Raw genomic sequence first — 27,349 nt, 5'->3', positions numbered from 1 at the left:
ATAGGCCTGCAAGAGGAGGAGGAAATGTTGGCCTCATTAGATGCTGCTTATTCCACCATGGCTGGTCTTTTTCGAGGAGAATTGATTGTGGACCACTTGGTCTGTCCCACCATGGCTGGTCTCTGTCGAGTCGAATGGATTCTGGACCACTTGGTCTATCAGTAGAAGATAAATGGGGTTTTTGGGATGCCCATTCAAATCAATGGGGAAAAAGGATAAAACTTTATGACTCAAGCCCAAAATAGGAGACTGATTTTCTCCCCACTATCTCCTCCCTCTCCCATACAAGCAAATGTAAAATTGAGACTCATTACCTCCCTCTCCCATACAAGCAAATGTAAAATTGAGACTCATTACCTCCCTCTCCCATACAAGCAAATGTAAAATTGAGACTGATTTTCTCCCCACTATCTCCTCCCCCTCCCATACAAGCAAATGTAAAATTGAGACTCATTACCTCCCCCTCCCATACAAGCAAATGTAAAATTGAGACTCATTACCTCCCTCTCCCAGACAAGCAAATGTAAAATTGAGACTCATTACCTCCCTCTCCCATACAAGCAAATGTAAAATTGAGACTGATTTTCTCCCCACTATCTCCTCCCCCTCCCATACAAGCAAATGTAAAATTGAGACTCATTACCTCCCTCTCCCATACAAGCAAATGTAAAATTGAGACTCATTACCTCCCTCTCCCAGACAAGCAAATGTAAAATTGAGACTGATTTTCTCCCCACTATCTCCTCCCCCTCCCATACAAGCAAATGTAAAATTGAGACTCATTACCTCCCCCTCCCATACAAGCAAATGTAAAATTGAGACTCATTACCTCCCTCTCCCATACAAGCAAATGTAAAATTGAGACTGATTTTCTCCCCACTATCTCCTCCCCCTCCCATACAAGCAAATGTAAAATTGAGACTGATTTTCTCCCCACTATCTCCTCCCCCTCCCATACAAGCAAATGTAAAATTGAGACTCATTACCTCCCTCTCCCAGACAAGCAAATGTAAAATTGAGACTCATTACCTCCCTCTCCCATACAAGCAAATGTAAAATTGAGACTCATTGCCTCCCTCTCCCAGACAAGCAAATGTAAAATTGAGACTCATTACCTCCCTCTCCCAGACAAGCAAATGTAAAATTGAGACTCATTGCCTCCCTCTCCCAGACAAGCAAATGTAAAATTGAGACTCATTACCTCCCTCTCCCAGACAAGCAAATGTAAAATTGAGACTGATTTTCTCCCCACTATCTCCTCCCCCTCCCATACAAGCAAATGTAAAATTGAGACTCATTGCCTCCCTCTCCCAGACAAGCAAATGTAAAATTGAGACTCATTACCTCCCTCTCCCAGACAAGCAAATGTAAAATTGAGACTCATTGCCTCCCTCTCCCAGACAAGCAAATGTAAAATTGAGACTCATTACCTCCCTCTCCCAGACAAGCAAATGTAAAATTGAGACTGATTTTCTCCCCACTATCTCCTCCCCCTCCCATACAAGCAAATGTAAAATTGAGACTCATTACCTCCCCCTCCCATACAAGCAAGTGTAAAATTGAGACTCATTACCTCCCTCTCCCATCCAAGCAAATGTAAAATTGAGACTATGAAAGATTGAGACTTACTGATTAAAGCACTTCTTCCCTTTCATATTTTCATTCCACTCAAAGAACGAACCAACGAATATTTGTCCATGTTCTACTTTAGGGAATAACTTAATTTTCTTACAACATTCATTTCCATCGAGTATATTTACAAAGAATAACTTGGAACTTGGTTTTGGTTTAAGTGTCTTTGTTGAGCAGAAATGAAATGATAAACTTCTCTTAATGCTCTTATTTTTCATGGTCTTTCCAAATTCAACATTATGTGTTATTTTATGTAAGTTTTTCTCAAAATAATTCAAAGCAAGCTGTTTCATTTTGGTGTTAAAATGAGTCAGTCTGGAGTCAGCCAAGCTGCCTCGCCCGAACCGAGCCAAAAAAATTCTGAAGTCATTTCCTATGTGGGACACACCTTGAAAAACCCATTGTTGTGTAATCTCCCATTACATCATCAACAGGAGGCTATTTAAACCAACTTGTGTGCCGAGTGTGTTTTATTGAGAGAATGGATTGTGCAGATAATTTCTCCGACCTTGCGGATCAATCGTTTTTACAAGATGACAGGTGAGATCCTTAAACCAATTCATTATTTGTTGATTTATACAGAATTGAATCACGAAAACCAATAATTACTGTGTGTGTTTTTTTTTTTCTAACAGGTTTTCCCCAATAAGAACATCGTTGATAACTGATCTAGAACAGGAGGCCTTTGAATTACACGATGAGTGGCTAAAAATGAATGACTTCCTTGAAGACATTCGATCGTTCAGAAGAGAATTGAATGACTATTGTTGGCTAGAAAGAAGTTCTCTCACATCCTCTGACCTTGAATGAGTCGAGTGTGTGTGTGTGTGTGTGTGTGTGTGTGTGTGTGTGTGTGTGTGTGTGTGTGTGTGTGTGTGTGTGTGTGTGTGTGTGTGTGTGTGTGTGTGTGTGTGTGTGTGTGTCTTTGACTCATTTTTTTTTTGTTTCAGTTTTAACACCTGTCTGGATGAACCAAACACACAACTTAATCTTCTGGAGGAATCTGACACGACACTATCTTCTGGAGGTAAATGTTATATTTATTATTTTATTAATATCATAATATAATCATCTTTATATACCCTAATTGTTCTTCACTCTTTGTTTTGAACAGAATACATTGATCGAGTTCCAAAACCAAAACAAACCATCAGACTGCTGCAATAGAAGATTTTGTTCAATGTTATTACTTTTGTTTAATTATAAATTTATTCCTTATAATTATCTTATTTTGAATTACAAGAAAAGAATAAAGGAGATGTAAAGGGCAAGGGGGTGGGTTGGGGGAGGGTTAGGGTTGGGGGGTACGTGCGCTACCCCAACGACCCACCACCCCCCTCATCCCTCTCCCTTCCCCTCCCGTATGTGTGTGGGGAAGGGTGGGTGGGATGAGGGGGGTGGTGGGTCAAAGGTGGGGGTGCACAGGGGGTGGGGCTTGTGTGGGTGGGTGGGGCTTGTGTGGGGGGGGGGGGCTTGTGTGGGTGGGGGGGGCTTGGGGGGGGGGGTTGGGCTTGTGGGCGGGGCTTGTGTGGGCGGGGCTTGTGTGTGCGGGGCTTGTGTGGGTGGGGCTTGTGTGGGTGGAGCAATTTTTTTTTAACTAAATAAACATGTTGTGGGTGGGAACTAATAAACTAATCACTAATTATGTGGATATGATGGATGTGGATGTGGCTTATGTGGGTGGGGCTTGTGTGGATGTGGCTTTTGTGAGTGGGGCTTGTGTGGATGTGGCTTTTGTGAGTGGGGCTTGTGTGGATGTGGCTTGTGTGGGCGGAGTCCAAAAAATTATTTTCAATTTATCTTTGTCTTTTGTAATTCCTGTGAATAAAATGAACCTAAAATCTCTTCCCCCTTTAAATCACATAATTTGTAAGTCCACGGAACTGTACCGACGACATCAACAATTTTTAGAAGTTCATTTCTCCATCGCTTGGTATAACCTTTTTCAAAATGACATTTCCACCTGTACATTCTTACTATATCACCAACTTTGAATTTAGGCTTTCTGACATTAATCTCTTTTTCATATTTTAATTTTGTAAATGTTTCTGATGGCTCCGTTTTCGTTGAGGTATGAATCGTGTCGTTGTACTTGTCTACAATGTCCTGAATTAAAGACAACCATTGTTGAGAACCGAGTTGAGTGAATTTTTTATATAATCTCTCTTTTAAAGTGCGATCAAAACATTCAATAACAACCGCTTTTCCTTCATTAAAGGTGCTGCATAATGTGATGTTATTTTTAAGAAAATTCATAAATGTTTTGTTGTAGAACTCTGTACCCTCATCAGTCCACAATTTTTTATGTTTTCTCTTGCTTTTATTGAATATCTGTTGGAAAGCTAACATAAGAGTATTACCTGTTTTGTTTTTCAAAGGAACAACCCACGCATATCCACTCCTCAAATCAATAACGGTTAAAGCATACTTGTACCCCTTATCATAATTGAGTTCAATTAAATCTGCAGACCAGATATAATCAACTTCCTTGGAATAAACTTTCCTTCTATGAAACTTTGTGATTATTGATTTATGTAATTCATCAGCTAATTGCTCTTCAGTCTTAATGACATCATTAGAGCCTATAAGTTTTTTGAATTTCCAAGCCCAAGTTTCAATTTAGCACTGATCATCTTCTTCCCGATGAACCTATCAACTTTTTCTCTCAAGGTTGGATTTTGAATCAGAGACAAATTATACAACATTTCTCTATCGGCTTCATGTTTTTCTTTCAATGTCGTGCTATTTCCATCATCATTATCGTTGTGCCTCATGCACACTTCATCAACCCTATTGATAGGTTTACTCCACGGTTTAGGATTGTCAGCCTCATCTAATCTTTTATTCAAGTTTGTTCCTGGACCACAGAAAGAAACCTTGGTAGATGTAATTCCCCTGGTATTCCAGTTGCTGTAAATTTACTTCCTGACAAAAACTTTTGTATATCTCCCCCTTGTTTTTGTTTAGTGAATTCACTATTTTTTGAGCCACACACCGAACATGTACCTTTTTGTATAACCCCATTATTTTTACTTTTAACATACGAGATATTTTTACTCTTGGTTTTCTTTTTACATTTTGGACAATAACTCATTTATTTATGTGAGAAATTCCGACAGAGTGTGAAAACCTTTTTAGTTTCCAACATGCACATTTGAATCTTAATTTTTAAAACATAAAGAATCCTTAGAAATGTCTTCACTCTCCGCTCCATTTATTTAAGGAAAAAAATGTAAAACTTTAATCAAAGTCAATTACACCAACATCATCAATGAAATAGTATTTTCCTTCTTTCTCTTCTTTATCGACACTTTCTCGTTTAAATCTTCTCCATGAAACCGATGTTAATAGTCTTGACACATATATTTCTAATAGACTTGCCAATTCTTTGTTTTCCTCCTCGGTGCGTTGAGATTTATTTATTTTCTGTAATACCTTTGATCTTTTTTATAATCTCACTGGTTTCCATATTTTTATATTTATTTATTCTCTCTTTCCTCCTTCTCCTCCTTCTCTCTCTTCTCTCTCCTCTCCCTCTCCTCCTTCTCTCTCTTTTCTCTCTTCTCCCTCTCCTCCTTCTCTCTCTTTTCTCTCTTCTCCCTCTCCTCCTTCTCTCTCTCTCTCTCTCTCTCTCTCTCTCTCTCTCTCTCTCTCTCTCTCTCTCTCTCTCTCTCTCTCTCTCTCTCTCTCTCTCTCTCTCTCTCTCTCTCTCCCTCTCCTCCTTCTCTCTCTTCTCCCTCTCCTTCTTCTCTTTCTTCTCCCTCTCATCCTTCTCTCTCTTCTCCCTCTCCTCCTTCTCTCTCTTCACAGTTTCTTCAACTCCTTCCTCATCCCTTACTATCCTTGAACCACTTTCACCCCATGGAATATCATACATATATTCATCCAGATTACTTGACATTCCTGCATCCAAGATAAAAAAATTTTACAACAGGAAACCAATAAAATTTCTTCTGATTTTCTAAAAGAGCCTTGCGTTTTCTTAAATTTAAAATATTTTCATTATTTAACATTTTAATTAAATCCAAAGTTGTTGGTTTATTAAAATCAGCATAATGCCAATCTTTTATTGAAAATACCTCATTCTTATGTTGTGGAACATATTTATTAAAATACCGAATACCCTTTTCTTGATGATATGCCTGGACACAGAAATGTTAATTTTCTTGAAGCCTTCTTGCTGTCATTTATGTTTCAGAAATGTATGACAGATGAATATAATGACAGGAAACACTTCCCCATCTTCTCCAAGTTAAATCAGTTTGTATTCCCTTACTTATTATACATAATCCTGTTCTTTGTGTTTTCATGATATAAACTATGGCAAAACCATTATTATATTTACAATTATTAAATTGTTTTATTTGTTGTTTACTAATCGTGGCTCCACATAACTCATTCTCTATACCAAGTGGATAATATTCTTCCTTACGAGACTGATTTAATTGTTCCAGGTTTTCTAGGTTAATTTTAAATGACCAATTATTCCCTAAATCAATCATATCATATCCCCATTGTTCTTTTCTCATACAAACGATACACCCTTCTTTATAAAAATTTATTTTAATTCGAACTGTGAATTCTGTATGACTCGCAGATAAAATCAACACTTCTGTATCTTTGGAATACACAGCCGTTTTATTTAAGGATATATATATATATATATATATATATATATATATATATATATATATATATATATATATATATATATTCTGATAAATCACTTAATCTCACAAAGTCATTCGTGTCAGTCGGGCCTGGATAATTTATTAATTTATAAGCATTTTTCATGTTAATTTTTTTTTGCTAAACTATATTTTTGTCGTTCAGCCTGTGCCTTTGTGTAATAATTTGATAAATCAATATCCAGTTCTTGGGATACACCAAAGATAGAACCATCTTTACCAACATGTCATTTATATTAGATTAAAAATAGTCATTAAAAAATTTATTTTTGTTGAGTTGAAATAACACATACAGACATAATTGACCGCAACACTTGGAATTTAATTCTTGGACTTGAAATGTTTGAGAAACACCATTCTGTAAGAATTTTATAACTTCAACAGGTGGTGGAAGACCAAAACTATCAAAATAATATTTTTCTTGACAATTAAAAATAGAAACCCAATGAGAACCATTCCCATTATTATCTTCTAAGTTCATAATAATATTCTTTGTATGTTTAGACATGTTTGTTAATTCATCTCTCATACAAATAACCACATTATGAATTTTTAATTTCTTAAAATATTTGATAAGTTCTAAATTTGATGTTGTATTCTTTCCAAATTCTTTAAACCACTCATCAATGCTCATTTATTTATTAGAAAGATATAATCCATTACCCCTTTTAGTTAATTTTACACCTGCTTGTGCGATAGAAGAAAGCATATCTCCAACTAACAATCTCTCTTTATCAGGCAGACTTTCAAGTTTTTCAGCAAAATCTACAATTACACCACTTCCACTAATTTGTTTCTCCAACTCTTTCTTATGTCTTTACAATTATTTTTGAGCCCGGAGTTGAGCCTTCCTTTCGTTGGCAGTTTTCACCACTGTTGAAATACCACCCGTCAATGCTTCAGCCGCACTAAAACCAGCAAATAAAGGAATTAGAAATGGGAGAATTCCTCCACTCGTCTCTTATTGAATATTTCTTCAACATTGGTTTTGACATTTTAATTTTAAGTGAGCCAGTATCGTTCAAGATTTTCACCTGTTCTCTTGTGAACAAAACAACAATTCTTACTGCTCCTTTTCTCTGAATTGTATTAACGTTAATCATACAAGGTTTTTAATTTTGAATACAAGATGATAGTTTATGAAGATTGATTTAATTAACATATTCCCCAGTTGGTGTTTTACTCCTCATTTATTTATCAAAAAAAATATGTGAGACTAATCATAACACCATTATCTGTATTTATCTGTTATTCTGTTTCTTCCAAAAGCAAAAAATATGTATCAACTTCTTCACTCTCTCCTCTTTCAATGTATAGGGAAGTATCCACTCAATTAGACTTTATAGTTTCCTTTTGAGCACTCAGGTCAATCGCATAGATTGTATACAGACTTTTAAATGCTGTCATATCCAAAATGGCTTCTTTATTTCCATTGCTTTCACACACCTTTTGGTAAGACTTGTATGCTTCAGCATAATCATTTTTTCCCCAATTAATTTCCAATCTATCTCGTGGATAAAAGTTCCATCTCGAGAAATGCGAAGTTGTTTCTCCTTAGCATTATCACTCAATGCATTATTCTTATCAGCAGCAATATCACCATCTGGTTTAAAAAAAAATGAGCCACAGATATCGTGGCTTTCCTTCCAGAACACCCAAATTCCACGTGTAAGTGGTTTGGTTCAGTTTAACGTGTTGACATCTTCTTTTAAGGTATGATACATTGAGTGGTTTCTTTGAGTTAAGTCTTCTCTTCAACATCTCTTCTGTTTTAAGATTAGGAGTATATTCACTAATATACCTACTAATTTCATCAATTAGAAATTTATTCTGAGCAGCAAAAGCATTAGCCACACCAAAAAGTAATCTATTTTCATTATCATTCCTTTGCAGTTGAAATCTAATTTTAAGACCACACAGAACTTTATCATGATCACAAAATCCAAATATACCTTTAAGAGGAACTGCCACAGTAAAACTATTACCTGTTTTTGTATCATCATGATACATTCCTTTCTTTGACTATATCCAGGGTCTGTGTTTGTTCCCATTGCCATATCAGGAATAAAACCTTCAACAGCTCCCTTTCACATTCAATCACTAAATTAATATAGTGTAAATTTCATCATTCCAGATGTAGCAGAGACATAATCAACCGCTTCAACTTCTTGTGTTCCAATATACAAACGAACACTATCAAACATTTTCCAGAAGAAATCATTTACGAGTGTAGCATTTGTGGTATTCGCAGCCTTCGTGAATGTAAATTTACACAACAATAAACTTTCGGTTGGATTCAAATAGGTTTGTTGATTATTTATTTCAAAACTTTTTGTTCCATTTGTATTCAAGTCTGTTCCAGTAGAGCATTTACCTTGAAGGAGTCTTCTCTTTTTAGTAGCGTTTGAGATGATAATGGCATCATCCAAATCATATATATACTATCAATTGCTTCCATGCTTGTATTTATTTCGGAAAAAAGATGTTAAAGCTTTTGAAACCCTGACCGAAGTATTTGAATTATTTTCTGTCGTTCTTGGGGAGACAACTGAGTTTTGCCTTTCTTAATTTCTTTTATTGCTTGCAATTTATGAGATTCCTTTTGGGCATCTTTTATATTCTTTATAGCACCCACGACATTTCCTACAGCAGAAGCAGTTGAACCAATTATGTCTTTATGTTTAAGAATAGTTGAACCGATACCCATTAGAGTATCAATTATCCCATCTCCTTTTTTTTCTCAACTGATGTCCGACACCCCTTTGTCTTTTAGGTTTATAGTATCCTCAACCAAGATACATACCTTCACCCTTGTAGTATGAGGAAAGGAACATCCCATCCCCTGTAATTATTTCACATTTTCCCAACTCGTGTTTCCTCACAATAACCATCGTATTTATTTCATGGAAAACTTCATGTAGGTGAATTCTGATGGATATAATTTCTCCATTAAAAGAAATCACGCGATTATCTTGGTCGGTTATCCTAAAATTTACTCTGTATATGGTTTTTCCTGACACAGGTGGATAATCCAGATTTTTTGGGTTCCATATTGAATTTATAACCAATTGTGTTGAGTATGTACTGAATGAAAATATTGCATTTGTTCTTATTCCATCATTATAAGCGCCATCAATCACATCACAGTGAATTAATACCGAATTTATGCCTGAGGATATTTGAATGACATTATCACTGTAAAACGTCCCATTAGTTTCAATCTTTTTTGAGGAGAAACCCAATAATTCTCAAAATGAATTATCAATTGTGAAATCAACCTTGTAGTTATTTTTAAGTTTAATCGTTGATTTTGAAGTATGATTTTGAATATCTATAACAATATTTCTTGGTTCATCGCCCTGTTATTTCATAAGGCAAGCAATTTCGAAAGATATTTGAGAAATCTCATATGCTCTGGGTGAAACTGTAATTGTTTTGTATCCACTTCCCGGATTATAACTAAACTTGTCATTTTTCTCGGTGATATTAAACAAGGCATTATAAGTTTCCATAGACAATAAAGACGCCTCATATTCTTTTGTTGTGTCAAGTTGTAGTGGGTCTGGGAATGAAGATGTGTGGTCACTTGTTGTGAAATTAAAACTAAGGATTGTGCTTCTCATCTTATTTAATATAGGATAAAATGTCTTTGTCTTGACATTTATTAATTATTTTCATGTTCATCAACTGGTCTAAGATGGCTGATGGTTCATTAAAACAATTGTTTTTTCCAGCCTTCTTACTACCTAACAGCAATAAAAGTCTATTAACTAATTGTGATGGGTCATTTGGAAGAAAACTAATACCTGAACCAAGGCTACTGAAAGCCTGAATAATGTGTTTCTCCTTCTCATTCTTCCTACTTTTACCAGATAGACTAACCCTATAATTAAGAGAGTCCAGCAGATCAATATATACTCTATCATCCTTATTTTTCATATCCAATGGTTTATCAAAATACTTTGATTCATCCCTCACAGATGAACCTTGTTTTCCATATTTTGTTCGAAGAAACATTAATATCAGAGTTAGTTTCACAGGGATTGAGCAGAACTAAAGAAGCTTTATTCATCATTGAATATCAATACCTTTTCTTGAACAAGATGAAATATTGCTGGTTGTTTGTTGGAATGAGTCTTGCTTTGGTTTTTGAATCCGCTGAATATTCATTGTTTTGAAGAGCCTTCACAATATAATCAGGGGGTTGATTAATCTCTTCCAGTTGTTGAAATAATCCATCATCAAAAATATTATTCTCCGACATGCTGTAATTCTTCCTCCGTCATTTGACTGAAATCTTTTAACATTTGAAGTTTTTTCGGAGTATATTCTATTGTGGGAACTGTAGGAAGCATCTATAATTTTTTCTTGGGAAGTTTTCAAAAGTGGTTTAAAAAATTTATCTTGTTTTCTTTCAAATGCTTCTTCACCTATTAGTTTTTGTCTGTGTTTCTTCTTTATGTCTTCCTGTTGTTTTACAACTTTTGAAACCAACTCTTGATGCTCCTTAAATCTTCTTGCTCTTTCTTTCGCATCCATTTATTTATTGGAAAATATCATTCACTGAATTATAAAGGTCAATGGGAATTATAGGCTTTTGACTCTGTGTTTAATCCCCATCTTTCACACGCAGGACAATTCTCAAATTTGTCATGTGGAGAGTCAGGAAATTCAAGAGGCTCAAAATCTGGTTAACTATTCATATTTATAAAGTAAAGCTTTACTTCAAATAAAATTAATATTCAGTGTCATCTTCGGTACTTTCATTGGTGCTTTCACAATCGTCTAAAAAAACTACTTTCATAACTATCGTTTGAACACAAACTCTCAGTATCATAACTATCTTCTGTTCCAACAGAGATACTATCATCACTATCATAATCTTCAAAACCTTCAGTTGAATAATGACTCGTATTTAATTAGTATAAAAAACATTACCATCTATATCTATATACTTTTTTCATTAACAGATTCAACTACTACATTTTTTATATTAAAGGTTATTTTAAAATGATCCTTAACTACTATTGAACAAAATGTCATTTCACCTGATATATAAACATCCTTTATTTCATCAGGATTTATATCTTTAGGGTTGTTGAAAAAACTACAAATTTCTCCTTGCATATTACAGATGCTCTCATCTTTTCTTTCTAAAGCTTTATCCATAAGGTTTTTCTTTTTTGATACTTTTTCTTGTTTCATTGCTTTTTCTAGTTTTGAATATATTGCCAGAAGGAGAGGAGAAACTTTTGTTAGAGCTACTTTAATTGATGTTCATCCAGATATACTAAAAGCCCTTCCACTGAAGGAAATTTAAGAAGTCATATTATTTACCATAATTGTTTTTATCCAATAGTTGTTATATTCATCTTTATTCAATTTTACATCCTCGACATATTTCTCAGTATCTTTTAAAATGGAGAGATTGATTGAAACTTGTCTTTTGTGTCTTGATACATTGTATTTATTAAGTGAAAAAAGTTGAAGGATAAAATGGTTTTAAGCACAGATTCACCTACAGTATAAATTAAACGGAATTTTCATCAAGAAAATTTTATTTTAAGCAATGTTTTGTTATATAAATATTGTGAATACAACGTACTGCAATGTTTGTAATCATTAATATAAATGTTGTGAAAAAACACCTTCAAACCAACAAACACACATTCAATCTTTTCAAACAAATATCTCCACTTGACCAAGAAACAAAACATTGTGATAGATGTGATAATGATTTTTTTTTTGTTTCAATTATAATAAACACCTTCAATCACGCAAACACAAGAACAATGAAGAAAGGGAAGGCGCCACTAAATTCTCCATTGAAAACACTGATGGGACATTTAAAGGACATATAAAAATAAGATTGTTTCACTTTCAAGACCCTGGACCATCATCAATCATGGAAGCTGTTGATATGGTTAAACAAAGTATTGAAACTATAATTAAAAACACATGAAGTGAAATGAAAACTTTTAAGTTTTATATGGGAGTAAAATTAAATATGGTAATAGAAGGTTATGAAACTACTCCCTATATGAGGACAAACCCTCACTTTATCTCATCATTTCAAGATTTTGTAATATGTGATGTTTATGATTAACTCCAGACAAGAACAAGATGTTGATAACACTGTAGTATGTAGTGGATTTGCTATAACAAAAATAATCTTTTTAGATATACACATCTTAAAATCAGATCCTCTTCAACCTTCTTGTTATATTGATTTACCAAAAGGGATTAAAGTTAAGAAAGCGGTTGTTAATATTCAAAACAAAGATAATAAATGTGTTCTGTGGTCTGTTCTTGCTCACTTACATCCTCCACAATGGAAACCTGAATGGGGTTGAACATTGTAAGAAATACGAGAATACATTAAATGTTAATGTTTTAAAGTTTCCAATGTCATTGAGAGATATTCCTAAATTTGAGAAAATGAATAATCTATCTGTTAATGTATATGGATTAACAGATACAAACAAAGTTCAGATATTAAAAAATTCAAACAACTATAAAAATGATGAAACACACATTGACCTTCTCGACTTTATTTCAAAGGAAAAATCACATTATGCTTTCATCAAAATTTATCAAGATTAACCAAATCACAACTATACAAGAGAAAATGTAAAACGTATCCTTGTAAGAGATGTCTCAACTCCTTTCACACAAAAGAACGATTAAATTAACATTCAAAATATTGTAGTCATCATAAATCAACTGTAATCAATTTCCCAAAAGCAGGTTCAAACATATCATACAAAGATTTTACCAAATCTATAAAACATCTGTTTGTGATATATGCTGATTTTGAAAGTATCCTTGAAAAGATAGATACTGTTTCTCCAAATCCAAATAAATCATACACAAATAAATATCAAAACCATACTCCTTGTGGTTGCTGTTGTTATATCAAATCATCAAATTATATCAAATGTTATTGGTGATGAATACAACAAGTTAGAACTTTATAGAGAAGATGCCTCAAGGGAGTTTGGAAGACGATTGGAAAAAGACTGTATAAGACAAAGAGAAATAATGGTTAAAACCTATGACCCAATGTCATTAACAAAGGGAGAGAAAAAGGAATTTAGAAAGAACAGTATCTGTCATATTTGTGAGGAGAAAATTGAGGGAGAGGTCAAGGTTTGGGATCACTGTCATCTTACTGGAAAATATACATGTCCAGCTCATTCTCGTTGTAATCTTAATTACAGGCCCCCAAACTTTATTCCTGTCTTTCTTCACAACAACGCTCACAATGACACATCTGTTTATAAATGAACTTTCAAAGACATCTGGAGATATTTCTGCCATTCCGAACACAGATCAAAAATACATTTCATCACAAAAACAATTCATACATCCCCCATAACCCATATCAGATTTCTTGACACATACAAGTTTATGGTAAGTCCATTATCTAACTTAGAATCAAATATTAAAAACTTAGCGAATCCTGAATCACATTTTTCAAATCAAGAAGAGATTGATCTCTTATCACAAAAGGGAATATATCCGTATGACTACATGGATTCATTTGAGAAGTTTAAAGAAACACAACTTCCTTCAAGGTAAAGTTTCAATAGCAAGTTGAATAAAACTCGTATTTCCAATCGAGATTATACACAAGCTAAAGAGGTTTGGGAGAAGTTTAATATTAAGAAACTTGGAGAATATCATGATTTGTATCTTAAAACTGATGTATTGTTATTGACTGATGTGTTTGAAACTTTTAGAACAGTCTGTCATAATATAAATTATGATGGATTAGACCCCGCTCACTATTACACAGCCCCGGGTTTGGCGTGGAGTGCTTTGTTAAAAATGACAAAACAGAATTTGAAATGAATCAGTGATGTAGATATGTTTTTAATGACAGAGAAGGCTTAAGGAGGAGGAATATCTCAAGTATGTTCCAAGAGATATGCCAAAGCAAATAACAAATATCTTCCTGATTATAGTAAGAATGAGGACAACTCTTTCCTGATGTATTATGATGCTAACAATTTGTATGGATGGGCTATGTCTCAATCTTTACCTTATGGAAAACTTAAATGGGTTAATGAAAAACATTATGAAAAAGTTTTACCAGACATTGTTGGCTCCTCTCAAAAATAATTGGATGAAGCTGAAGTTGGATAAAATTTTGAGGTTGATTTAAAATATCCAGAAGAACTTCATAACAAACATAAACACCTACCTTATGCCCCTGATAAAGAAAGTCCAAGAAAAGAATGGTGAAGTGATTACCAACAGTCATTTAATATAAAAGGTAAATCTCCAGAAAAACTACTTACTACATTAAATGATAAAGAAAGTTATGTTTTGCATCAAAGGAACTTGAGACAATATTTATCTGCTGGGTTGAGAGTGAGGAAAATTCATAGGATTTTGAAATTTAAACAAAGTAATTGGTGAAAGAAGTATATTGATTTTAATACAAAAAGGAGAACAGAAGCAAAAACAGATTTTGAGAAGGACTTTTACTCGCCAGTAGGCGACATGGGTGGTCGCTATATAATTGCATATTAGTCATACAGTTTTTGACGAATCGGGCTGAAATTTTTTGACAAAGAGGTTGATTATAGTGCGCATAAAAGCGCGGAAGCTGATTTTTGATTTTCGAAAAAAAAATACATAAGAATAGTTTTCGGATTTTTTCAAAAAAATTCAAAGTCCCATTGCTAGGCAATGGTGCTCAAAGCATACAACTCGATCCTGGTATGAACCTACCAGTCAAGTTTCATCAAAATCGGTTGACTCCTCTGTCCTCCAGAGCTGTCCATTACATACGAACAAACAGACAAGCCAGGAGGGGACATGGGTGGTCGCTAGACTAAGGCAAATTTGAAATATGCAGATAAGAGAACACATCAGATGGCATTTTTGCTGTTCGTTTGTTCCATATAGGAACATGACGAGCAATTGTCCATTCATCATTTGTGTTCGCATCCCTAACCCTACTTGAGGGAATCCCAACGCGAACGTTGGGGTGAAAGCACATAGTAATATAATTGCATACTAGTCATACAGTTTTTGATGGATCGGGCTGAAATTTTTTGACAAAGAGGTTGATTATAGTGCGCATAAAAGTGCGGTAGCCGATTTTTGATTTTCGAAAAATATATATATATATATAAATATTTTCGGATTTTTTTCAAAAATTTCAAAGTCCTGTAGCTAGGCAACGGTGGCGTCCATAGAAACAGTGCTCAAAAGCATACAACTACATCCTGGTATGAACCTACCAGTCAAGTTTCATGAAAATTGGTTGACTCCTCTGGCCTCCAGAGCTGTCCATTACATACAAACAAACAGACAGACGGAAAACCTGAGACTAAGGGTAGTCTAGCGACCACCCAACAGACATACAGACAGATGGAAAACCTGAGAATAATGGTAGTCTAGCGACCACCCAATAAATTAATGAAAAATGCTGTATTTGCAAAGACTATGGAAAATGTTAGGAATGGACAAAACATAAGACTTGCTACTTCTTGGAAACAGGCTTCAAAGTTAATTAATAGACCAAGTTTTGAGCGAGCGGAGGTGTTTTCAGAGAACTTTTCTGCTATTCATTTGAAAAAAGAGAGTATTGAAATGGATAAACCTATTTATATAGGAACATCAATTCTTGACTTGTCAAAGTCGTTAATGTATGACTATTACTATAATAATTTAAAATCAAAGTATAAGGATAATGTGTCATTGTTATATATGCATACAGATAGTTTTATATTCGAAATTAAGACAAGTGATGTATATGAGGATATGATTGATAATATTGATATATTATATGATACAGGTAATTATAAGTCAGGTGATGTGTTGTTTTCATCAAAGAATAAAAAGGTTATTGGTAAGTTTAAAGATGAATTGGGTGGGAAGGTCATGAGTGAATTTATGGGATTGAGATCAATGTCTTATGCTTTTACATATATTGATAATAATGACATTGAAAGGTGTGATAAGAAGCTAAAGGGAATAAAGAAAAATATAATCAAGGAAACAATAAACATTAAACATTATTTCAACTGTTTAACCTTAAAGAAGGAAGAGTACAGAAAAATGAATACAAGAAGAAGTTATAAACATCAATTATATACAGAAGAGATCGATAAGAAAGCATTAGGAGTTTTTGATGATAAAAGATATATTTTAGAGAATGGAATCAATCGTCTCCCTTATGGTTATAAGTATAAGTGTTAAGATATGGGGTTGGGAATTTTAACAGGCCACCGCCGTCTTTTTACTGATTTATAAATGAAAGAACCAAGCAATAACCAAACTAAAGAGTGGAGATGTAATCAGCCTTGGTATTTAAATGGGAAACATAAAGAATGTGAGAAATATCAAATAAGTCTTATTGAAGAAATAACCGGGGTAAAAGTAGATAAAACAAATAGCGGATAAATTTGATTACAAATAAGTTGGAGGATTTTAAGAAAAAAATTAATATCCTTGAATGGACTGAAAACTTTGATGGTTATCAATTGAACAATGCAAAAACAATTTACTATAATCTCAAAATGATATGTGGCTCAGGAAGTGGTCAAATAAGAGCATTAAGAGAAGTTTATCATTTCATTTCTGCTCAACAAAGACACTTATACCAAGAACGAAGTTCCAAGTTATTCTTTGTAAATATACTCGATGGAGATGAATGTTGTAAGAAAATTAAGTTATTCCCTAAAGTAGACATGGGCAAATATTCGTTGGTTCGCTGTTTGAGTGGAATGAAAATATGAAAGGGAAGAAGTGCTTTAATCAGTAAGTCTCAATCTTTCATCGTCTCAATTTTACATTTGCTTGTATGGGAGGGAAGGGGATAGGTGGGGAGAAAATAAGTCTCAATTTTACATTTGCTTGTATGGGAGGGAAGGGGATAGGTGGGGAGAAAATCAGTCTCCAATTTTGGGCTTTTGGGGCTTGAGTCAGAAAGTTTTTCCCTTTTCCCCGTTCATTTGAATGGGCATCCAAGAAACCCCATTTATCATCTACTTCTATCCCACCATGGCTGGTCCCTGTAGAATAGAATGGATTCTGGACCACTTGTTCTCTCCCACCATGGCTTTGCTCTTTCAAGTAGAATGGATTCTGGACCTCGAGGTGTAACCCGCAAAACAAAAACCAATCCAAACTTTTACAGCAAAACACCTCGTGTTTCTCGCCTTTGGTATCACCTCAAATGTAGAAAAAAAATATCAACAGAAATTGTTTTATAATCCACTTTAGGGCGTTTCAACTGCATAAGCAAGAAGTTCAGTTTGTTGGTGTACTTGAAGAATTTTTAATCACTTGTGTGAGTTTTTATTGTGCAGTATTTTATAAAGTGTGTTTAAGTTCAATGGAAAATTATTTGTACTTTGCAATGGTGGTTCAAAGTTAACCTGCATTTTTAGTCTCAGGTAATCATAAAATAATACTTAAAGGTATGTACACTTGCTCTAACCTGTTCAGCCTGAGTGTGAATCTTGAACCAGCTATAAACTGCCATCCTGGTGCTTCACAGGCAGGGTGATTCGTTAGTGTTCCCTTTCGTTAGTGTTAGATTCGTTAGCCATCCCTCGAATGGTCATTAAACTGGGAGTTCCATGTGGCAGCATTAGTTGGTGGACATTAAAGATCCCACAGTGTCCTTTGCAAGGTTGCATCATCGATTGATCCACGTGACCAACATTTATCCCTCTAAACGCCCATCTGTGCAGAGCACTGACTGAAAATCTACATAAAATCATTGCTGGTGGAGATGCTGTATGTTTTGCATTTGGCGCACAAATCGACAAAGTTACAAATAAAACATAAAATACAATTTTAATTCCATCAAACCAATTTGGTGTTCGTTAGAAATGAACTTTTATGTGACTTACACATTAGAAGAACAGAGGTCTCAGAGATGCAGAACCACTGGAGAAGTGTGAGCAGAAGGGAAGTTGAACCTGTTTACGAGTCTGTGAGTTTTGGGAGGGGGTGGTGTTTCTATCCTTTGTTCATGAATCAATTCTAAATTGTCCGATGCATCTTAAAGGGTTGATATAAATGGAAAATGGCATGATTACCTTCGCAAACTTTGTTGCGAAGGTTATGTTTTGATAGCTGTGTATTTATTTATTTATTTATTTATTTATTTATTTGTAAATATGTGTGTTTGTTTGTTATTCGCATAACTCCAAAAGGATTGAACTGAATCGCAGCAAATTTGATGGGATGATTGGTTATTATCCGAGGACCATTTGATTAGATTTTGGGAGCGATCGGGTCAAAGGTCAAGGTCAAGGTCAAAATCGTCTTTTTACCATAGCACGGTCAATTTGTATCCGATTTGCATGCAACTAATGCCAAAATGTTCAGAATTCAATGCCCCATCTTGTGATATGTGACATGAAACAATGACGTAATAACCCTTATTAGCGGTTGGGAGTCAAAGGTCAGGGGGGGTCACGACATTGCAAAATGTGCGGTTTTAGTCATAACACGGTCAATTCTTATCCGATTTGCATGAAACCAACACCAAAATGTTGACTGTTCTGTTCCCACACTCTAATACCAATTACAAAATTAAGAGTACAAAGGTCAAGGTCATGAAAAGGTCAAAATCGTCATTTTGCCATAGTGCGGTCGATTTTTATCCAATTTGCTTGCAACCAATGCCAAAATGTTGTGAATTCAATGTCAAATCTTGTGATATATGATATGACACAATGACGTCATTACCTTTGTTATCGGTTTGGGTCAAAGTTCAGGGGGGTCAACGACCTTTATTATCATAACGCGGTCAATTCTTATACAATTTGCATGTAAGTAGATTCAAAATGTTTAGAATTCAATTCCCTATCCTGTGATGTGTAATATTTGATTTCTTATAATGTGACGAGTTGTCATCAGATTGACTTGACACCGACACCCAAAAACGTCAGGGAGTTCATACAGAAATTGTACAATGTACGTGAATCAGTGTCAAACAGCAGGAAATTTAATGTTTTAAAGCCATCATAACACAGATGAGATGGCAGATGTGGTATGGGATTAAATACCCTCACAATCAACGGTTTCTGGGGGGGGGGCATGTAGCGTTGGCAAAGGTATGCGCTCTACTGAGTGCCCGTTCTAGTTTATTATAATTTGAGATTTTCCAGGTTTATAGAACATTCCTTATGATGCCGTGGGTTCTCCTGAATTCCGTTCCACAATGTGGGAGGGAGAGGGGGGCACCATCTTGCTGCTCATGTGACCTGTGTGCTCTATGTGTGTTGGTTTTTAGGAGCATTTCTCATTCCCTACGTTCTGTTCCTGCTTATTGCTGGGATGCCTCTGTTCTACATGGAACTGGCCCTGGGACAGTTCAACCGGCAGGGAGCGGCCAGTGTGTGGAAAATCTGTCCACTCTTCAAAGGTGAGTTGATCTCATCGTAAAGGTCTTTGCATCCGCTGGTGGCCCTACTTCTCAAAGGTCACAAAAATGGATGGTGTGGAAAAGTCACATGGGATTGCTGAAGCTTGTATCGTATGAATGACTGTTCCAGAACAATCTTCAATACAGACACAGGAGGAAAGATATTTGGCCCATCATGCTGGTGCCATATCCTCTGAATTAGATATTCCATTGATTTAATATATCAACTTAGATTTATTTCTCTGTGCTAACCCAATTCCAAATCGCTCACTGATTAACTGGGATATCCCATTAAATCCAGAGGTCGGGATACCATGGTATCTCAAATGCACATAATGCAAATGCAGACGGGACTGCTGGCTTTGGATTACATCCCCATCTGAAACGCAGTGTGATCTGGGCGGTTGTTTAAGTTTGGTTCAACTCCATTGGGGAACAAATCAAGGATCAGAAGCTTAGAGGCGACCATACTACCAAATGAGCTTGTCACCATTTTGACGTGCCACCAACATCCGGCCTCCCAGTCCAGTACTTACTAGAGTTTGACTCGGATTCTCTTTCCCTATCTGACAGGGACCGAGCTGTTCAATTTGACAATACAAAGGTAATCCTCCTCAATAAGAAATATTGTAATGTAAAGGTTGAAGGTCCGAGTGAGAGTTCAACTGATAACCAGTCCTCATTGTCACCTTTAAACATCTCTTCCTTTGTATGCCTACCTTTTTTCATGACATATTTAATATTACAGAAAACTTCTCAAAAATCCAATGAACTTGATAAATGAAAGGAATATATTCAAATCAACTCAAACCACAGATAAATCACCATCCAAAGCTGAAAGGGGAACCCAAAATGCTCAGACCACCTTGCCACTAATCTATCCCTTTTGATACCCTACAAAATAGATATGATGTATCTATTTCTGATTTGCAATTTGTAAAGGAAGTAATTTTTGTGATTAAAAGTCTAAATCTTCTTCTGTGTAAATCCTAGCTGTGACGTCACACCCGGGAGTCGACCGCCATATTCAGGTGACATCGCGGTACGATTTAAATAATTATAATTTTCGATTTTCCACAAATATGCTGAGTCGATGCATCCTTGGTGGTTGAAGTAATACATGCTACACCATTGCTACAGCTACACCAATGGCCGAATGACCTGAGGTTTGTCCGAAATACCCGAGTGTGGATCGGTCCGAGAAAATGTTTGTTTTCTGCTCCGAACATGTTACAGAGAACTGTTACGAAACAACAGACATGGCAAGATCTTGTGATTATCCACCACGATCGAGAGAGGATGTCATCCCCAAGAATAAGCCGAAGAAACAGCCGTGGCTCGAAACACCGTCCCTACCCAGATATCAGCACATGCACATGGATGACCACTCCCACCTCCACATCCCCCCACAACCCACCATCAACCATCACCCCGACCATACCCACCACCACCTCAATCGACACTGTCGGGCTTTTTCGGCACTTTGTGATTGGCCAAAAAATTACAAAAAATTTTGCCTTAAAATTAGACCATGATTAATAATTTTGAATGGATTTCTGGAAAAAAAAATTGCGTTTGGGTTCCCCTTTAAGGTCAAGGGTACAGATTTCAGTTCATCTCCTTGAGTAATTCACGGGAGTCGTCAATTTAGCACAACATGCCCTCTCCAGCCTTTCTCCAGCAATTTTCTCCACTACTCATAATGGCTCGTACCTGGGCTTCCTGATGGCTCGTCGAGTGACCATGAGATTTAAGAGGATGTCCAACATGTCCATGATAAGTAAGTGTAAAACTTCCAGGGTGTCCAAAATAAGTACGGGATCTTCAGCATATCTCTGGCATGTCCAACAAAGTAAGCATAAGGTTTGGATCCTTGAAAAGGTGCGATGAACATGGCTACAGTTTTTGTGCATTTTTGCAGGTGTTGGCTACGCTGTCATCATCATCGCCATGCACGTAGGATTTTACTACAATGCCATCATTGCATGGTCCTTCTACTATCTGTTTGCATCATTTACCTCTGAGCTACCTTGGATTAATTGCAACAACACGTGGAATACCGTGAACTGCACCGACTCTCTGACACACAACCTAAGTTGGGGTCTCGTTCAGGATCGGACCAAGTACTCCAACTTCAAAAACACCCCTGCAGCGGAGTACTACGAGTGAGTACTTTCCCCCAAACAATTCGATGAGTTTCGACATCAACTTTGGTGTTGCTCATTGGCGTTGACTGCAAATTAGCGTTGTTTGTGTTAAGTTTAATCGAAAGGTGAACATATTGCATGTCTGTCTGTGCGTCTCAACGAGGATGTAAAATTAAGTGAAACACTCGGAAAAAAAAGGATCTTTTATAACACTGAATTGGTGGTCTTGATAATGTTGTGGTGGCTGTGGTTGTTGTTGTTGTTTGTGTGCTCCTTCCGTGTCGTCGCACTTCATTCTAAAGGGATCCTGCAGTCGTGTAGTTGGAATCGCTACGTTAAAGCTCCATGTTCTGCTTCCTCCTCTTCCCTCCTGGAAAGACAGGCTTTTAAAACGGGCATTTTTACGATTAATTGGACGCAAATTTTTGTGCTAAGTAAATCTATTATTATCGTTCCAACCAAGTAAATTGGGTATTAGCTTTGCAACGGTATCATTTTAGCTCACCTGGACTTTAATCAGGTGAGTCGATGTGATCGAGCAGTGTCCGTAGGTCAGTCAGTCAGTGAGTCCGTAAACACTTCACTCATCATCGCTTGAACCAAACACACGATTTTGATGAAACTTGGCCACAAGCTCAATATCTGATGCCAAACGAAGATGTATTGACAGCATCAAAATCTGCGCTCATTTTGGGGGTTTACGGAGGGGGGGTGGGGGGGGGTTGGTCTCCAAAAATATGTATTTGCTCTCTTCTCCAAAACTACACACACAAATTTGATGGAAACTTGAACGCAACCTTCATCACCCGTGATGCATCGAAATTTGTTCATGGCATTAAAAAATCAGTGTCTAAGGGATCTGCATGGGGTTTGACTGACTGTTGTTCCTGATCCAGGTGAGCTTCAGGATGTGCGGTCCTATTTGTATTGCAGCAAACTATTGCCGTCTACAGGGATTATGTTCTTGTAAACGTCCGCGAATGTTGAAATCGTGAACAGCGAACAGTTTTTGACATGTTATTCAATGAGATACGTTCCAGCCCCCCCCCCCCCCCACCAAATTAAATGCAAAAATCATTGATAAATTATATATTTCACAGAAAAAGAAGAATAATTTAGTGAAAATAAGATCAAATTAAGTTACACTTACCATAAACCTCTCGGAGAAATTTAAGGCCCTCAGATAATTTCTGACTGTGAACAAAACAGTTCCCAAACCTGTCTTCAAACAGTTTGGCTATCCTCCAGGCCCTTTCGTTAGATCTCCAAAACACAAGCAGATGACATATTTTTCCCCTTTCAATGAATGGCGATTTTCGGACTTGTAAACAACCATTGGTTTGCACTTAAAGCCTATCACATTGCCACCCAGTAGAAGGGGTAACCTGCTTTCACAGCCCTGAATCTAGAAGCCTTTATTACTTACGAAATCTAAAGATTTCGTAACTATATTGATGACTTCCATTTCTGTTTGTTTGTTTGTTTGTTTGTTTGTTTGTAGGCACGATAACTCGAGAACGGAAGAAGCTACCAATGTAAAATTACACCACGTGATTCAGGAGGGTGCTGGCTAATGCTGATTAGATTTTGGTCAAAATCGGTCAAAGGTCAAGGTCACAGTGAGGTCAAGCATAATTCCATAAAGTCATGTGGAGAAATGGAGTATTTTTTGCTTCGCTCGACGTTACGAGTTCGTTTTAACTTCGATTTTAATTTTGTCTTCGGTTTTTGCGATCGCTGAGGATGCTTTACACTCGGTTGTCGAAATTCTGGTAAAAATCGGATGTTTTGGAGACGTTTTAAGATTGCATAAAAAATATTTCACTCGCGCGTCACGAGTCGTCCCATGATGCAGTGCGCTCGAGCAGACGCGTCGTTGAGTCACGTTGACGTATAATTGTGTGGAGAAATGGAGATTTTTGCTTCGGTCGACGTTACGATTTTTGATGGTTTGATACAGAATCATCGTAGAAACTTCTGGTTTGCGTCGCTACCTTCTCTAGAGACAGCTTTTATTAGACAAGGTCAGAGGTCAAGTTGACGATTTCGTAAGTACCAGTCTATGACTGCTTGTTTGTGTGTTTATTTGTTTGTAGGCACGATAACTCGAGAATGGAAGAAGTTACCGATGTCAAATTACACCCCGTGATTCAGGAGGGTGATGGCTAGCGCTGATTAGATTTTGGTCAAAATCGGTCAAAGGTAAAGGTCACAGTGAGGTCAAACATCCAAAACATTCGATTTTTGATGGTTTGGGACAGAATCATCGAAGAAACTTCTGGTTTGCGTCGCTACCTTCTCAAGAGACAGCTTTTATTTGACAAGGTCAGAGGTCAAGTTGACGATTTCGTAAGTACCAGTCCATGACTGCTTGTTTGTTTGTTTGTTTATGTGTTTGTGTGTTTGTTTGTCGGCACGATAACTCGAGAATGCAAGAAGCTACCAATGTCAAATTACACCACGTGATTTAGGAGGGTGATGGCTTGCGCTGATTAGATTTGGTCAAAATCAGTCAAAGGTCAAGGTCACAGTGAGGTAAAACATAATTCCGTAAATTCACGTGGAGAAATGAAGTAGTTTTGCTTCGCTCGACGTTACGAGTTCGTTTTAACTTCGATTTTAATTTTGTCTTCGGTTTTTGCGATCGATTAGGATGCTTAAAACTCGGTTGTCGAAATTCTGGTAAAAATCGGATGTTTTGGAGACGTTTTAAGATTGAATAAAAAATATTTCACTCGACGCGTCACGGGGCGTCCCATGATGCAGTGCGCTCGAGCAGACGCGTCGTTGACTCAAGTATGGTTTTGCGTTGAGAAATGGAGATTTTTGCTTCGGTCGACGTTACGATTTTTGATGGTTTGGTACAGATTCATCGTATAAACTTCTGCTTTGCATCGCTACCTTCTCCAGAGACAGCTTTTATTAGACAAGGTCAGAGGTCAAGTTGACGATTTCGTAAGTACCAGTCTATGACTGCTTGTTTTTATGTTCATCTTCCAAGCACACATTTAGCTTTTTTTTTCAACAGTAACACGTGCACCACTCTGAAGTCAATTTAATATTGTTGCGGACCCGGGGTCGGGGGCGAAGGCCACGAAGGGTGAGCTACCTCGGGTTCCCACCAAACTCTGCGGAATCGCAGGCCATCGCACACAAATAACTTCGTGATACTGTGGGTCACTAATCGACCATGGGTGCCAATAACTCGACCATGTGACTTAGGGTCCTCCGTCTAATGAATACCGTTTACTTAAAGATCACATGATTTAATTACTAGAGGACACGCCCTCAGAACGAACTTGCTCAAACCGGATCACCTTACCAGATCAGATACAGCTGAGCGGAATTGCTAAGCACGTACCAGCTTTGTAAACAGATCGTTGGGGGATAACGTCCTGGCTCAACTGGGGTGCTAACCATGCTGGACCATTGGAGGAAAAGACAAATACAAGCTGGGAACATTTCTATACAAAGCATTTATTTACAATGGCAAGGAAAGGTATGTGGCACATTGAATAGGGTATATTTGTATATACAGCAGCAGATAGCAAGGAATACAGGGGGTGTGGCATAAGGCAAGCAATCTCACAAAAGCAGACACAGAGAAGAGTTATCCCATTATAACTTCTACAATCTTAACTTAAACTAGGACAGGCACCATCTCACACACACACACACACACACACACACACACACACACACACACACACACACACACACACACACACACACACACGGAAGATTAGATATCGCCCAGAGAGAAAGAGAGCAAATGAGGATAAACGGCCTCCCAATACCTGGCATGGTCGGCAGACCAACGCAACCCAGAACAATTAGGGAGAGGTCGGTGGGAGGAATGCTGGTGGTGTCTAAAGTGTGGGAATGTGAGGTGTGGTGTGGTGCAATATGGGGGGACGGGGGGGTGCGGTGTCGTGCCAGAGGAAAATTGGATTGTGGGTCAGTAATGATGCTCTTTGTGCGTCCAAAGAAGGTGGGATAGAGAGGTGGATAGAGAGGAAAGGAGAGAAGAGGAGGAAGAAGAAAGATCCCTAACTTAGCCATGTATTCCTCTGTTTGTGGAGCTTGTACTTCCATGGGTTGCTCCGCCTGAGCGTTACCACCTCGAGATGTGGTGCATTATCTCCGGCTTAATCAATTTGCCGGGGCTCGTGGCAATGTACGCTTCACACCAGTCTGTCTGGCTGCACGAGGGTGGTGGAATGTTAACAGCACAGCAGGGAGTCTCAGCAGCTGCCCCGAATCAGGCATTCAAGAAGAAGAATGTCCTGGCAATCGCTCACCAATAATGAGAGAGGCAGCGAAGAAGAGGCAACGAAGAGAAGAGAGCTAACAGCTCCATGCTCCCCCTTTTATAAGCCCCAGGCAAAGGGTGGGTGATGACCCAAAGCGACGCACTGTGTCCTGAATCCTGCTTCTTTATTGGGCCACAGAGGCCCTGGCCTCGCCCTGCCAGACTCCGGGACCGGAAATTGTCTCAGTTGCCCATCCGCTTCAGCACGGGTCGAAGCTCCTGACTCAGCATAGGGTATGCTCCCTGAGCCGGCACCCCAGCCCTGAACATGCTTGGAGTGCAGTCTGAATGTCGAATAGCAACGGATTCCCCCCGCCACTCATGTGCCCCCTCTTATGAGCCAAAATGCATACCAGGGCCCCGTACCAATCTCCCAGATCGCCCTTCTTGCGACCCCCCCTCGCTGCCCCTGTCTTGCCGTGGTCTGGCGACTGCATGAGGGTTGTATCAATTCTGCGTGCTCACCTGGGATGTCCCTGACGAGATGAGGTCGAGCTATTGATGTCTCTTGCTTGGCCAAGCATCGCGTGGTCCCGAGGACAGCCCGAGTCGTGCAGTACTCCTCTATATAGAGTGGCGAATTGTAGCGATGCAGAGGTATGAGGAGGTGTGTGTGAATATTTTTCCTGTGTGCGGGAGGCGTTTGTGGTTGAAGTGTTGAGGTTTGGTGAGTGACGTGCGAAGCAAGGTGAGATGCCAATTGGAAATTGGCGCACAGATTTGAACGAAATAATGGCGCGCGATGTCCGTGCACGGGTTGTGTAGTGTGTAGCAGAGGGAGTGTGGTGGATCCGAGTCACGGGAGGCATCGTCGTGTGCTTATTATCAATCGCATATCGAATGGTGTGTGTGCTTGCTTGCTTGTTTTTTTTACCATGGCTGAAAGGAAAGGGTTGGAGGAGAAATCAGAGTATGAGATAGAGATAGTTAATAGACCTAACTATGAGACCCACACAATGCACTTCATCCCGTTAACCCACAAGAAATGAGGGGAGGTCTAACTGCACGAAGACTAATGAAATAACTGCCTGGGTATCACTGTATGTTGAGTGCCATTGCCTTAGAGTAGGGGGTTCTTAACCTGGGGTTCATGGACCCCTTCGCGGTCCGTGGATGGGCCTCAGGGGGTCCGTGAACCAGGCGCATAAAAATTATTTAGAATTTATTTTCG

At 37.6% G+C, this 27,349-nt stretch overlaps 1 protein-coding gene across 1 annotated transcript in view; it reads left to right on the top strand.

The window, feature by feature from the left end:
* LOC147024039 (sodium-dependent noradrenaline transporter-like) overlaps window positions 1-27,349 on the top strand; it is an 86,772-nt gene that overhangs the window by 3,440 nt on the left and 55,983 nt on the right. Inside the window, exons 3-4 of the mRNA XM_085890203.1 lie at window positions 19,588-19,719; window positions 21,641-21,884. Coding sequence (XP_085746329.1) covers window positions 19,588-19,719; window positions 21,641-21,884 — 376 coding nt within the window. The remainder of the gene's footprint in view (window positions 1-19,587; window positions 19,720-21,640; window positions 21,885-27,349) is intronic.

This window comes from Eptatretus burgeri, chromosome 7 (genome assembly GCF_056783735.1).
Source record: "Eptatretus burgeri isolate ZD-2024b chromosome 7, Ebu_testis_v1, whole genome shotgun sequence".
Lineage (NCBI taxonomy): Eukaryota > Metazoa > Chordata > Myxini > Myxiniformes > Myxinidae > Eptatretus > Eptatretus burgeri.
The sequence above is the reverse complement of the archived record's forward strand: the minus strand, read 5'-3'. Positions and strand labels throughout refer to the sequence as shown.